This window comes from Pectinophora gossypiella, chromosome 3 (genome assembly GCF_024362695.1).
Source record: "Pectinophora gossypiella chromosome 3, ilPecGoss1.1, whole genome shotgun sequence".
Lineage (NCBI taxonomy): Eukaryota > Metazoa > Arthropoda > Insecta > Lepidoptera > Gelechiidae > Pectinophora > Pectinophora gossypiella.
In genome coordinates this window covers 1,808,598-1,822,874 of record NC_065406.1, presented here as the reverse complement: position 1 = coordinate 1,822,874, position 14,277 = coordinate 1,808,598, and the positions used below count along the sequence as shown (strand labels likewise).

At 37.0% G+C, this 14,277-nt stretch overlaps 3 protein-coding genes across 5 annotated transcripts in view; 2 read left to right on the top strand and 1 right to left on the bottom strand.

Moving 5' to 3' along the window:
- Nucleotides 1–4,511, bottom strand: part of LOC126380654 (ectin-like) — a 46,213-nt gene extending 41,702 nt beyond the window's left edge. The window contains exons 1-2 of the mRNA XM_050030221.1: nt 4,313–4,511; nt 3,136–3,285 (exon numbers count right to left, since the gene is read on the bottom strand). Of these exons, the coding sequence (XP_049886178.1) occupies nt 3,136–3,285; nt 4,313–4,503 (341 nt within the window). The 5' untranslated portion in view covers nt 4,504–4,511. The remainder of the gene's footprint in view (nt 1–3,135; nt 3,286–4,312) is intronic.
- A 751-nt stretch (nt 4,512–5,262) lies between these two features.
- Nucleotides 5,263–8,425, top strand: LOC126380569 (uncharacterized). 2 transcript variants are annotated; one of them, XM_050030074.1, is made up of 3 exons: nt 5,263–5,443; nt 5,732–5,861; nt 5,940–8,425. In XM_050030074.1, exons 2-3 carry the CDS (start codon nt 5,772–5,774, stop codon nt 6,987–6,989), a joined length of 1,140 nt encoding a protein of 379 aa, XP_049886031.1. In that variant the 5' UTR covers nt 5,263–5,443; nt 5,732–5,771; the 3' UTR covers nt 6,990–8,425. The 2 variants fall into 2 exon arrangements, with proteins under 2 accessions (XP_049886031.1, XP_049886039.1); XM_050030082.1 differs by having other exon boundaries at nt 5,264–5,443; nt 5,964–8,425.
- A 458-nt stretch (nt 8,426–8,883) lies between these two features.
- LOC126380897 (casein kinase II subunit beta) lies at nt 8,884–14,241 on the top strand. 2 transcript variants are annotated; one of them, XM_050030477.1, is made up of 8 exons: nt 8,884–8,961; nt 9,209–9,284; nt 9,358–9,460; nt 9,806–9,905; nt 10,735–10,826; nt 11,340–11,529; nt 12,297–12,394; nt 14,011–14,241. In XM_050030477.1, the coding sequence occupies exons 2-8, from the start codon at nt 9,213–9,215 to the stop codon at nt 14,040–14,042; spliced, it is 687 nt and encodes a 228-aa protein (XP_049886434.1). In that variant the 5' UTR covers nt 8,884–8,961; nt 9,209–9,212; the 3' UTR covers nt 14,043–14,241. The 2 variants fall into 2 exon arrangements, with proteins under 2 accessions (XP_049886434.1, XP_049886437.1); XM_050030480.1 differs by having other exon boundaries at nt 8,949–9,088.
- Nucleotides 14,242–14,277: the final 36 nt, after the last annotated feature.

Genomic DNA, 14,277 nt, shown 5'->3' with positions numbered 1-14,277 from the left:
TTCGGCCGCCGATAATTACAAAACAGAAATACAGTACCTAATTTATTCAGCGTAATTGGGTAGTCTCCTAGGTCAAAGTTAAATTATGAAACTCCGATTACTAATTAAAGACAGATCTAAAACTAACAACGTTTTCCTTTTTCTATTTAAGTACTTACTTACTTAACTTTTTTATGAATGCAAACATTTTGTCACGTTTTTCTATGACGTCCCAGGTTGCAGGTTGCCAGCTTTTTCATACAAATTCCATAGTAATTTCACAGTAATTCATAGTAAATGTTTTTAATAAATTCGTCGTGTCTTATTAGGTGTCCAATCATCTTGCCTTTTCTGTCCTCAAGAATTTTCAGTATTTGTCTTTCATTTTCATCATTATAATAATCAAATCAAATAATTTAGTTACTTACATAATTAAGTCATAACAACCTATTGCAAATAGTAGTACCGATACCTGCTACTGTGTTTTCATATTTAATCATTATGGTCTATTAACGTTATGGCAATTCGGTGTTTTAAGGCAATCTTCATCAAACTACATGGAATTTTCCACAGATTGCTTTGCATTGTTCGCGTTAAAGCACGCCGGCGGTAGATATCTCGAGTCACGCAAGAAAAATGTTCAAATCCAGTGTAATCTACAAAACACCAGTCACCGTGGGCTAATCAATCTTCCTGTTTGTAGTTTCATTTCCTCTATTTCCCCCACTTTCCAAGTTTCCACCCGGCCGACATTTTAACGGAGTTTTTTTTTAATGAAATGACGGACTTTCCAATCGGCGTTCCCCAAAAACACGATAGATGGCGTTGTTAAGATTTTTCTTCGTTTAAACATATATGTTTTTGGTGATAATTTGATGATTTTATGCATCTTTTATCTTTGTTTTTGGGTATAAATGATGACCCTTTTTATATCACCAAGGTACAATTACAACTTCTCTCCATTATTATTCTGATCAAAATAAAGAGAAGCAATAGGTATACTTAGGTAGCAACATCATTCTATACATAATGAGATCCAAATATCAAGCAACAATTAGTTTTATATATGCTTCTGCCATCTTCTTCTATCGTGTGGGTTGTGAGGTGAATTACCAACCTCATCAACCCTGGTTATTATTGAGCCGCCAAAGGCCCCTGACATGGCTCATGTAACGACTACTTACTTACATCAGTAAGTTGTAACCGGGACCAACGGCTTAACGTGCCTTCTGAAGCACGGATCATCTTATTTATTGGACAATCAGGTGTTCAGCCTGCAATGTCCTAACCAAACTAGGGATCACAAATGGTTACCCCATGGTTACGGTACCAATGAGTAAGCGTTCCACCCAACAATATATTGCGGAGTTCCGTGCGTGACGGACTTCAAGGCTGACACAAGGAAGTCGACTGATAAACTTGGGAATTTATATTCATAGTCTGCAGAATACAAATATAGGTACCTACCCATATTATTCAGAATCTATACAGGGTGTTAGTGACATCGTAACGAATACAAAGGGGGGTGATTCAGACCATGATTCTGAGTTGATATCAAGTGGAATTCTCAGTCGTAGTAAAGAATAAAGATAGAGGTAATATTGAGTAAGAAAATATAAATATAGTTAGGTAAAAGCGGGTAAAAAAACCATGTAGGTAATAGTGGGTCGTGCTGTCGTGCATGACCAGTGATGACCCGCTCCTGGGAATGTTACCAAGGTGGGGAAGTTCCCGTTGTTAGAACTCTTTAATTGTAAGGAGACTGACTGCTTTTCTTTTTCAAATTGGTCTTCCTTGTACTCTGGTCTTATCTGCCTAAAGGTTAAGTAATATTTAGTAAGATTTTTTTACGTAAATTTTGCGTCATCACTGTGCATGACAGACTCATTTGTTATTGTATTCTATATTCTTAATTTGCATACTATGATGGTGTACAAGTTTGTAAGTTACATATGAGTTTCACATCATAGACCCATTCTGGCACAACAAAATAGAAGTTTAAAAGAGAGAAGGAAGCTTTTCAAATTGTAACATCAGTATCATTAAGGTATTCACTAGTGCTGTAGTAACATTTATTAATTAGAAGTTCTTTTAAGTTTAAGTTAAGTACTTAAGTTTAAGTTAGTTTTAGTTAGCTTTTTAGATTAAGTTCTTTTTTGTCCAAGTGACAGGTGATCGGGGGTATGTAGGCTAGTTAATGTTATTAATATGTAAATAATTATTTTTTTAATTTATTTGTGTCATTTTGTATTTTTACTAATCGCATAAAAGTAAATGATCATCATCATCATCAGCCCATTCACGTCCCCACTGCTGGGGCACGAGCCTTCCCTACGGATGGATAGGCAGATCGGACCTTAAACCGTTGGGCCGGACCACCGGCTTAACGTGCCTTCCGAAGCACGGAGGAGCTCGAGATGAAAACTTTTTTTTGTGGTCACCCATCCTTTGCGAAAGTTGCTTAACTTCAAGAATCGCAGACCGAGCGCGTTTACCGCTGCGCCACCGAGCTCCTCAAAGTTTATGATACTAACATAGAATAAGTTATATTACTAACAACTATCTCAAATTAGCTTCCAAACGTTTTTTCGATTCTGCTCCGCACCACCCAAATCCCCTGGTAGTTGCGGCTTCCGAGTACATTCCGCTTAGGGACGGTACTGAAAAGTATCGGCGTCCGAAGGACGTAATATACGATCCCGACGACCCGATCACTCTAGCCATAGAGGCAGCCAATCAGCTCGCGACACCAAACACTTCAGGTCCCCGATACCGACCCCGCCGGCGTGGTCGACGATTTCCCTTATTCAGCGCTTATCGCTATCGACCCACTAGGGTCGATTAATTTCAGGAAAAATAGGAAAAATCAAATATTTTTCCTCTCAGACGACGCCCTGAGCCGAGGTTCGCGCCCAACTGGGCACCCTCAGGCCTGTTGTCTTAAACGTTGTACCGGGTGAGAGCCTTCAGCGCTCCCCATTTGTCCGGCCAAGTAGTTAATGCCATCTGCGGCAAATCTACAATAAGTCACGTCAAAAAAAAAAAAAAAAAAATAACAACTATGGAATTTATATTTTCTGAAATGAATTATTTGAATTTGAATTTAGAAAAGGGGGTAAAAACGATGCAGGTAATGGTGGGTCGTGCATGACTCACTTGTTATTGTTGAGCAGTGCCGGAGCCACCTTCTTGCGAAGGTTGGCGAGGGCCGTCAGCTCCTCTCGCTTGCGGGACGGCGGTGGCGCCCCGCATAGTGTCACCAGCGGCGTCGGCGCAGGCTGCGTGTTACGAGATGATGACAGCAACCTGCGTAAACAACCACATTTTAAGTCAGCTCTGTAAGTAGGCCTCTGTCAGTGGCAACGTTGAGCTCACGATCCAGAAGGCCCGGGATCGATTCCCGGTGTCATCCCCTGGTATTTAGGTAAGACATTACAGGGCGATTACCTGATTGTCAGAAAGTAAGCTGGTAAGGATCCCCTATTTCCAGTAGTCTTACCAGTTGAACTACTGGGAATTTCCTTCCCCTATTGGGAATTTTTAAACGTTAGGTACTTACTGAAGTACCTACTAAGTACTTAGTCGTTATATGAGCCACAATGTCAGGAGCCTTTGGCGACGCAATAATAACCCTGACACCAGGGTTGATGAGGTTGATCATTCACCTCACAACTCACACGGTAAAAGAAAAGAAAAATTAAATACCTAGGTAATAATTTCTAAAGGAACGATAAGTTGTTATAATTACATCTTCCTAAGTTATATTATTGACATAGTAAGAAATGCCTACCCATTTATTATATAAGTACCTATTTAAATAGAAAGTTAATGACATACCTATTTACTTAGGTATTAAAAAAATAAATAAGTTCTCAATGCTCACAAGAGTACACCTACCTAATTGGTTTACCGGAGTTCCTTTGCGAAAAATATATTTTATATATGAAAAAACCAGTTCACAACCTACTTATGCACGTTTCACTGCTGGACGCAGGATTTCCCTCTATCAGAAAGAAAAAGAGGGAGTATAGAACATTATGACCACTCAATTATGACTGCCACCATAAAATGAAGTAGGCAGGTTTTCTAGAACTTATTATCGATAAGTATCCAAATAAATGTAAATGTACCAACAGAATTCAAGTAGCATGAGCACGAATAGGTAGGTATCGGAAACTGGTGTAAATATTAAAAATAGCTTTTAGTAAGTGCATAGGTACCTACTTACAATTATTTTGTCCTTTTAAATTAATTTCCAGGTCGAAATTATGGTGACCTTACGATTTCCCTCATTTGGCCTTGCAGCATCAAAAACAAATAGACAAAGACTCACCGTTTAGAGGCCGGTGTCCTCTTCGAGAGCAGAGTGTAGTCGTAGAGATTGGAGCTCGACGGATTCTTGATGATGGGCGGCGGCGAAGGATAATACGCCTCATCTTCTCTGTAATTGTTGTTCACTAAGGCAGATTTCAACGGTAAAAGCTCAACTGTATCGTCGACTCGACGGTCCCGTGGCGTCGTCATAGCGCGGACATCGTGCGCTCCCGCCGGCTGCTTGCAGCCCACTGAGATACGTAACCCTGAAAATGCTGCAGCGTAGTGTAGGACTGCGCTGGTGTGAGATAAAGAGCAAGTATTAAATTATTTATCAATGCCCTCAGCAGTTTTGGTAAAGCGCCTGTGTAAATTTTAAGTCAATGGTATTGGACGTCATTGCTTTTATATTTGTTCAGGCGTATTATTTTATGTTTTTATAGTAAAATAATAAATTCTGAATAATTCGTAACATTTATATCTGATGGTAAAAAATATAATTATCATTAAAATAATACATGAATGACGCTGATAACATTATCGCCTTCATCTTATAATGTAAAAGAGCATCCCTAATAATGTTTGCATGGTCCAGACGATACGGTGAATCTGGACCGGGGCCCACGCATGCGTGGTATTCATTTACCTGCAAAAGCACTACCCTTGCTTAATTAATGAAATGTTCTAAGACACATTCTGGCGCATTTTTACTACTTACTTTTGCAGTATTTTTTAGATTGATATATAGGAGCTCTAACAGGACCCAGGTACGCTAAATTAATATGTTTTTCCTAAAAAACCTTTTTGCAAATATTTTGTGCTACTTATAAAATGGAATAAATATAAAAGTACCAAAAATAACTTGGACAACGTGGTTGTAGAAACTTGGTCCGAAGCCGAGTCACAATCATCAATGTACGACGTCCCTTATTCGTTTTCCATTCGTTCCCGACATTTGTATCGTTCATTCTTTTGTGTATTTACCTACTGTTAATTGTCAATGTCACGAAAACACGAAGAATAATTAAAATATTTGCTTCAGCTTAGTTATACTCACCAAAAATTATTAGAAATAGTGGACTTATTTTTAAAATAATACTCTGTGATATGTACCAGGCATTTAAGCATTGTTAAGTAGAAGAATAAACACGTAAGTGCATATATCACTGCATTTTATTTTTTCTCATATTTTCCGCTTATACCTACACAAAATAATATAAATAAATTCCTTTTTGTATATTACAAATAGTTCACTAAAATCCAAAAATCTTAAATTTCTAGTTTAATTATCAATTATTTGATATTTTTTTTAAATTGTGATGCAATCAATATGAATGTGAGTCATATATTTTTTTCAATAGTCCTATTTTTATCTTTGTGATGACTCATTTGGATAATTGATTGACTATTTTTTGGTTTATTTTCTAATGTTTTACAGTTGTCTGTAAGTTGGGAAGGCTGTTTGACAAATTAGCAAGATGATGATAGGCGATGGAGAGTATCCAGGGCCTATGCCTGAAGAGGACGTTCGGCCGCCGCCACCAGAATATCAGAGGCCTCTATCTGAAGTAAGATACTCTCTAATAGCTTTTATCAACTTGATATTGCATAATTTAAAATTAATGTCAGTTATAAATGTCCTCTAGGGTCAAAATTACAATCTTTTTCAGGATCATTCTGGACCCGGTGCTATATCAGCTATAAACAGAATAACAACCAAGCGTGCTAAGAGACTGTACTTATATGATGTTGGATTTAAACTGAAACACAATGAGATCTATGATGTTGGAGGGACTTACACAGATGTGGATACAAAGCCACACTTGGTTCCAGATCTATGGTTCTTCTTTTCTACAACTACTTGTCCAGGGCATAACTACCTACTCAACTTGTTTGTTTGTCACAGGAGAGCTGGTAATTTCTCTATTGGTATTGCCAACAGTGGTGAAATGGTTCATAAGAAAAAGTCAAATGACCGACCCGGACACTCATGGATGCCTGACACTTTAACTTGGCATTCATATAGAACCTCGAAACCTGACGAGAACTACCACATTAAAACATATTGCTTCTCAGAAGCTGACCTGAAAAACTTGGAGAATAACACCCTTGTTATACCAATACGGATAGACATGGACACAATGAATACTCTGAACAATGATGTTATAAAGCAAATAAAACTCAACCATGACTTCAGTGATATTCTTGCGAAAGCAGAAAAAGCAGATTTTACACTGATATCTGCAAGCAAGAGGCAGTTTCCAGTCCACAGAATATTTCTAGCGGCTCACAGTTCAGTGTTGAGAGACATAATAAAGAATCAAACTGAAGATAAGCAGGCATTTTTAGATATTTCCGATAATGACATGGAATTGCTTCTGGAATTCATTTACACTGGAACCATCAAAGACATTCTTAAAAAGGACTGCCTTACACTGTTGCAAATTGCAGACAGATTTCAGTTGCACAATCTATTTTTCCTGACACAATTTGCTCTAGTCAATCAGATCAATGTAAACAATGCTGTACATATAGCTTGCATGGCAGAGAAGTATAAGCTGGATAAACTACAGTCTATGGTATTTAACTTTATCAAGAATAATCCCAAGGTATTGGAGACTGATGGCTGGAGGGATCTGGATGATGTGAACTTGGCAAAGAAGCTCTTTCAGTTCATGCACACTAAGAAAGACTGACTAGAGTCTGTGAGCAGTGTAAAGTGGCTCTTAAGAGTATTGAGCTTCAACACATCTCACTAAAACAATTTGAATATTATAGTTAACCGTTGTGCAAAGGCGAATTAAAATAATTATGTCAAATAATAGTGCTAATTCCTGTAGACACCATCTAATTATATTTTATTATACCTGTCATCATCCCTTTTCGCCGATAATAAAATGACAGGTATAGCTTAAAATCAAAAAATAAAAAGGTGTGTACTTTTATCAGCACTATTGAGTCTATAAACACCAGTTAGATTGTATTTTTTTAGATATCATGTGAGATGAAGTCTTAAAATATTATAAAATATGTATTGCAATATTACATGAGGATGATTGTATAGCAGTATGTGTAGTGTAGTAGGGGTGCTTCTTTGTTCACATAATGTTTTTTAAAGTATTATTGGAGTTTATAACATGTGGCCCATACATTTTTCTTCATAATAATCACTATTCATAAACGTCATTTCTAGTCTTTATTCATATGACGGACTTTCCAGGCTATATTCCCCGAAAATTGTTGTTTTTTTAACCTTCTCATTCCATGAATAACATACATAATATGTATCTTTTATCTTTGTTTTTGGGTATACATAATGACCTTTTTACATCCAGGCATAACACATCTTCCACGCATTATGATTCTGATCAAAATAAAGAGAAGCAATATAGGTAACAACAGCATTCTACATGTAGAATATCCAACAATTATTTTATTTTTATATATTCCTCTGTCATTACGTAAACTTTTGAATAATTATGTACTCGAGCAATCAGAAAATAGGTTATTAATAATTATCACATTAAACCTCCAACTATATTTTTTCGATTTGAAAGTCGCTCATTATTGCTTGTCTCTCCTCATATACATATTTCTTTCTACCACATATATGTGAAAGAAGCAAAGCATCAACTTATATGCTCCATGCTTCAATAATATTTAAATATAACTTAAGAATATTCTCAGTAGCGTATTTACGACGACTACTTTTATTACTTAACAGCATAAGTTAGGAATTAGAAAAAATAAGAACAAACACATAATAAAAACAAAATTATTAAATTCAATTTATGTAAAGTGATGATTATATAAGATAAAGACGGTATGAAAAATAATAGCGCCAAGTAAATAATATTTATAATAGGATGAAACATTTTATGTCTGCTAATATGCTGTCGTATTGTAGATATTTTAAATATTATTTAGGTACGTATGCTATTAATTATAAAGAAATCAATTAAATACCTACTTCAAATATATGTAATAGTAATACCTGCAACACAGATGGTATTTGATAAGCTATTGTAAGTAAAACTATGTAATTAAAATTTTGAATGTTGTGGTACTAATTATTATTTTCTAAACATTATAGTGCATTATACAGTAATAAATAAATGGAATCTTGTCGCTACATATTTATTTTTTCTATTATTAAAATTACAATAAAGTTTTTGTAATGAAAAGAAATTCCCGCCTAGTGATGTCAAGTGACTGGATATCCGATCGTCAGATGGAACCGTTTAGGTACGGACACAGACAGCAATGTAACAAGGTCTTTGAATGTAACGCATATTTTAATATTTATAACAATATTATAGCTATCGTTACTATAATAACATATACCTACATTAATTTTATGCGTAACAAAACATCGAATAATAATGTCTTATCTAGTACAATGTGAAATATCGTTGTACATTTTCAATGTTTGTTATTTTCACTTAAATTAACACTCTCGAATTTTTATTATTCGTCCCGAACCGCCCCGCAATTTTCACTTTCAAATCTTTTGAGAAAGAATGAATGAATGATTTCAATATTATTTTATGGCAACAAATAGTTCTATACCATAGACAAAAGACACACCCAAGTGCCACAGAGAACAGAAAATTCTGTGGAAGTAGATCCTTCCTTCCCGTCAAGCGTGGCTAATCAAGGCACCAAAAGGTGAGCTTTCTCGTAACTTTTTCGGCTTTTATTCTGTTTGTGCTCAGTATTTCGTTTATATTTGTGTTAGAATTAGTAATTTGTGTCCAAATTAGCGTGAAATCATCAAAAGAAGTTGAAAAAACAGGTGAAAACATAGGAATGCATTACAATTTCCTTAGCAGTGTGCGCTTTGAAGGCGTTGGACTTTTTTACAATCAAAGCTACAATATTAGCGGTCTGTATTGATAGAAGTCTTTTGTTTTAGGAAAATGAGCAGCTCGGAGGAGGTATCATGGATTTCATGGTTTTGCGGGCTTCGAGGAAACGAATTTTTTTGTGAAGTGAGTAACGCCTGTTTTACGTGATTTTGTGTCATTTTAAAGAATGATATTGATCCAACTTGTATGGTTTCAGGTGGACGAGGATTATATAAACGACAAGTTCAACCTAACGGGGCTCAATGAGCAGGTGCCGCACTACAGACAAGCTCTGGACATGATCCTAGACCTGGAGCCTGGTGAGTTCTAACACATCTAGTATGGCGTCTTAATGCTTCACTAAAATGTCACGTTCACTAACATTAGTAAATAAACATAATTGATCAATAACGAAAGTTCTAGGCTGTAACAATCAACAGAATTCAAATAGTCAAATTTCAATGAAAATTGATTGTATACATCATATCACTGTCCATTATTTTTACTTAGTCATGTCAAAGAAAATCGTATGAATGTAAGTAGGACATTTCACAACAAAAACTTCTTTATACAAAGTTATTTGGATGTAAAGATAAGAGTGTAAGTATTCAGCATTATTACTATTGAATTAAACCTTTGTTTTATATCTTAACCTGTTCTTTCAGATGATGACTTGGATGATAACCCAAACCAGTCCGATCTGGTGGAGCAGGCCTCCGAGATACTATATGGACTGATCCATGCCCGCTACATACTCACTAACCGGTCAGTATTTAACACATTACACGACTCGTATCTGGAATCTCAAATGGGGGGAGCAGAGATACTAAATGTGTGTAAAATATCCGATACATTTTGGGGGAGCATTTTACAAAGTGGGACAGGCATTTACGTAAACATGTTATTTGTCCAGATTAGCTCTTAACATCAATAAGGTCCGTCAATACCAAAACTAAACATACGTTACATCACCTTATAGTGACAATCACCAAAATAACATTTGCTTGTAATTTTTGTTAACAAAACCTCTCAATAGACAAGCCAGTTTCAATCTAGAAAAAAAAAATTGCATCTCAATTTATACCCCGAATTAAATAAATTGCTGAATTGTTTAAAAATTACATCGGAATGTGGTTTGCCCATGGCAATTTCCTAATTCACATTAATGATTCACCATTTTTGCTAATACTTAAACAGAAATAGGCACAATAGGCAGTGAATATTTTTTTTCTATGTAGTTCTAATAAAGATCTGTGTTTAAACAAATGTTCACATATCAGATAACGACAAAATACAAAAATGGTATTTGATTAATACAAATGAGTTTCTGTGTTTTAATAGGTATATCTATTTATTGCAAAAATTATTATGCTATGCATAATTTTGTATGAGTCATAAAATATATTCTGGTCTATAAGTTGGTGAATAATGAGCAGTTATTCCAATTTACTTTCTATATTTAATTATATTATAGTAGTTAAGTCATCTAATGATCAATTCATTTTGTAATTTGGCACTATTTCATTGCAATGAATTGCAATTTTGAATGTAATAGATAGTGTAACTTTGAGGTTATTTTCATTTCTTTTTGCAGTGGTATCGGGCAAATGTTAGAGAAATTTCAATCCAATGACTTTGGACACTGTCCGCGTGTCTACTGTGAATGTCAAAGCTTGCTTCCAATTGGTAAGTACATAGGTATTGGTATTTATATTGGGCAGTTTTACTGTCGAGCTAATTTTCTCACACATGGGATCTGTGCGCATGTGTAAAATTTCATGTCCCACATATATATGTCACACTTTATATAATAATAACGCACATATAAAATGTCTTGCGGATGCAGAGTGGGTTCCTAGTTCATCATGTGATTAACTGGGAATACAGTAAAAATAATAAAATGTATTATTGAAGTAAGAAGACTCATTTCTGTTAGTAACAATAATATACTTATCCTGATGTTTGTATATAAATGATGTTTGTCTATAAATTAAAAACAAAATAAAATAAATACTGTGGACATGTTGCTCACAGCTATGTCGTGAGTCCCCTATTATCGTGAATCTCATAACGACGTATATAGGTCGAATATATTTATTGCCATTGTAGTAGGTTAACAAGATGTCAAAATATAATAAAATGAAAGTTCTTACAATGTACCCAATTGCCGTGAGCTTATGTTACGTGACATGCCCCCAGGGCTGTCGGACGTGCCGGGCGAGGCGATGGTGAAGCTGTACTGCCCGCGCTGCACGGACGTGTACACGCCCAAGTCGTCGCGCCACCACCACACTGACGGGGCCTACTTCGGCACTGGCTTCCCGCACATGGTGTTTATGGTGCACCCAGAGTCCCGCCCCAAACGCCCCGCCTCGCAGTTCGTGCCCAGGTAACCCAACATTTTAAGATTTTTTTAATAAATGGGATGTTTTCGGTAACCGATCGTAAAAGTTTGTGCATCGGAAGCCACTTGAAGTATCTTGAAGCCCTTAGGCTCAGCTACTAGCCGTAAAACACATCCACCAACCCAAAGTGGAGCATTATGGTGAAGTATGCGTTATGCCGCCTCTGGTTGATTCATAGGAAGCATATGCCCAGCAGTATATGTACGCATGTACGTATAAAGAAAAACTTCTTTATAATACTTTTTAAATTGGGTTGTTGTTGGGTGGTTCATCAATCAAATTAACCTTCGACAACTGTGATAATTACGTCGCATCTTCTTCTATCGTGTGAATTGTGAGGTGGAGTACCAACCTCATCAATCCTGACAGGTTACTATTGAGCCGCCAACGCAGCTTACGTCGCATCGAATAAATAAGATGCAAAATAAATACAGAAATTGTAGCATTTTCTGAGTAACCAAGTCTGGTTAGACTATGCAGAATATTGTCTGAAGCAAATCTAAAATGTAATTATCACATAACTGTAAATTCACAATGCATTATTAATAGGGAGTTATAAACATACGTGTTACCTTAGGCGTGACTAAAGTGTAAAATTTTGCATAGTTTCTGCTACTGATGAATTTTATCTGTATGAAAGAAAGCAGTCGGCCTTTGGTTGTGTTTAGACGATTATGTCCGTGTGACATATATACAGATACGTTTACACAGCTGAAGGCCGACGGCAAATAAATCAATGTGTTGTGTCCAGATTGTACGGGTTCAAGATCCACCCGCTGGCGTACCAGATCCAGCAGCAGGCGGCGGCCAACTTCAAGGCGCCGCTGCGGAGTTTCTCGTACAACAACGGTAAACGCTAGACCGCGCCCCGCGCCCCGCGCCCTCACCCGCCTGCTCGATACACCGCGCCGCGATCACTCGCCGCCGCTCACCACGCAACGCCATTACAAGGCAAAATCCAACGACTCACATCTGACAGACCATATATTTTCCCAGACTCTGTCGTTCGTGACTCCGCCGAGCATTATCGGAATTTCGAAATTTTTGTTTCTAAATGTTTGTTTTGTTGGCATGTTTGTAAAAATTGGTTTGCGGCGAAACGTGAATTTTTGTTTCTACTTTTCTAAATCTAACTTTCTCGCTTATCGTAATAAGCTTCTCGGTTCGACGAGTTTGTTTGTGTCTAATGCGAAATAACGAATCATGGAGTATCGACGCGGGGTAGGAGTCAGTGTCGCGACTGTCGTGGTATCAAGCACTGCCGGGACGCACAATTGAGTCGTAGCATTTACCATCGTGGACTGATGCTGTTCGCGACGTAACGGAAGACAGATCTCGCACCACACGTGGCTGTCTCCTGCACCTAAGAACCGACGTGAATTTTTGAACTGTTGAAAGACAAGACAGTATATACCTCTTGAAACGTAGCATGGTTAGAGTGAGAGGAGGACAGACATATTGCACATCGCGTAGTGCGAAAGAGACAAGAGATGTCACTCTTCATGCTACGTTTTAAGGGGTGTAGTGGGCCGAGATCGGTTGCGGCGGCAGCAACAGTCCACCCACAATCGTTTGCCTCACCATGTTAGACTTAATCAAGACAGTAAAGTGAACCCATGGGTCGGATCCACGTATTCTTATTGTCCTAGACCTGGTGTCTGTTGAAATAGTATAGTAGTTACTTTGGAATCGTTTACAGGTAAGGATCGACATAGCCAATGTATTGTAGTTCCCATTTATTATTACATTTTAAAATAAGAATAGGGACATATAAGTTTTTATTTTTATATCCGTTAATCCAAGGTAATTTCACGATTTTGCGCGTTTGTTTCGAAAGAGTATCCTAACTCGTTTCTGTATCGGTTTCAGTAATTATAAATAAATATTATGACAATTATTGGCCTTTTTTCTTGCTTATCCTGCATGCTAACCAAGGTGTTTCCTTTATTGTGAGCAATGAAATTAAAATGGATTTTAAGCGGCATTTTTCAAATTTGATTAGTGTTCATCTGACAAAATAACACGTAGACTGTAACGTATGGATCTCGCGATATTATTAGCTTCACTAAGTTGCTAACTCTACTAGTAGAAGTAGAGAAGAGATACAAGTTCATTAGCTAGCCGAGAGTCGCAATCATGTTGTAATAGTGTACATTGATACATCATGGGCTATTCACACCACTCACAGTATTGTAGATTGTCATGAGAACGAACCAAGCCGTTCACAGCACCAGGTGAGCATAGGTTACGAAAAAATTGAGCACGAGACTTAAATGGCTTGTCACGCAGGCTTGCGTCTGCCTCCGCTTGTCCCGCCGCCGGTCGCGGCTTGCTGGCCATACAGTACGGTGTGAATAGGCCTTCGGGACAGTAAACTCAGAAATAGTCTCTAACACAGCCAGCAATGCTTTTCAAAATTTTAAAGAGCTAACATTTTAATGAAATAAAATGTTTGTTTGCCGCAGAGACGAAGACTACCAGTAACATTCCAAAATGATTAAATAGCCACCGAGTGCGCCTCCACAGCACTCCCACAGCGAGCTGACCGAGTGACGGCGACGCTTGCTTGCAAGCTTCATGTATCTACCAGCTGTAACTTAAACTAATGATAATATTTATTAAACAATTAATTTACTCCTTATTTAACAAACAGTTATGTTTTAAATTCAATAAAGTTTATTTTTACGTTTTCTGTATTTTGTTTTTTATTTGGTTTAAGCCCAAAAATAAGA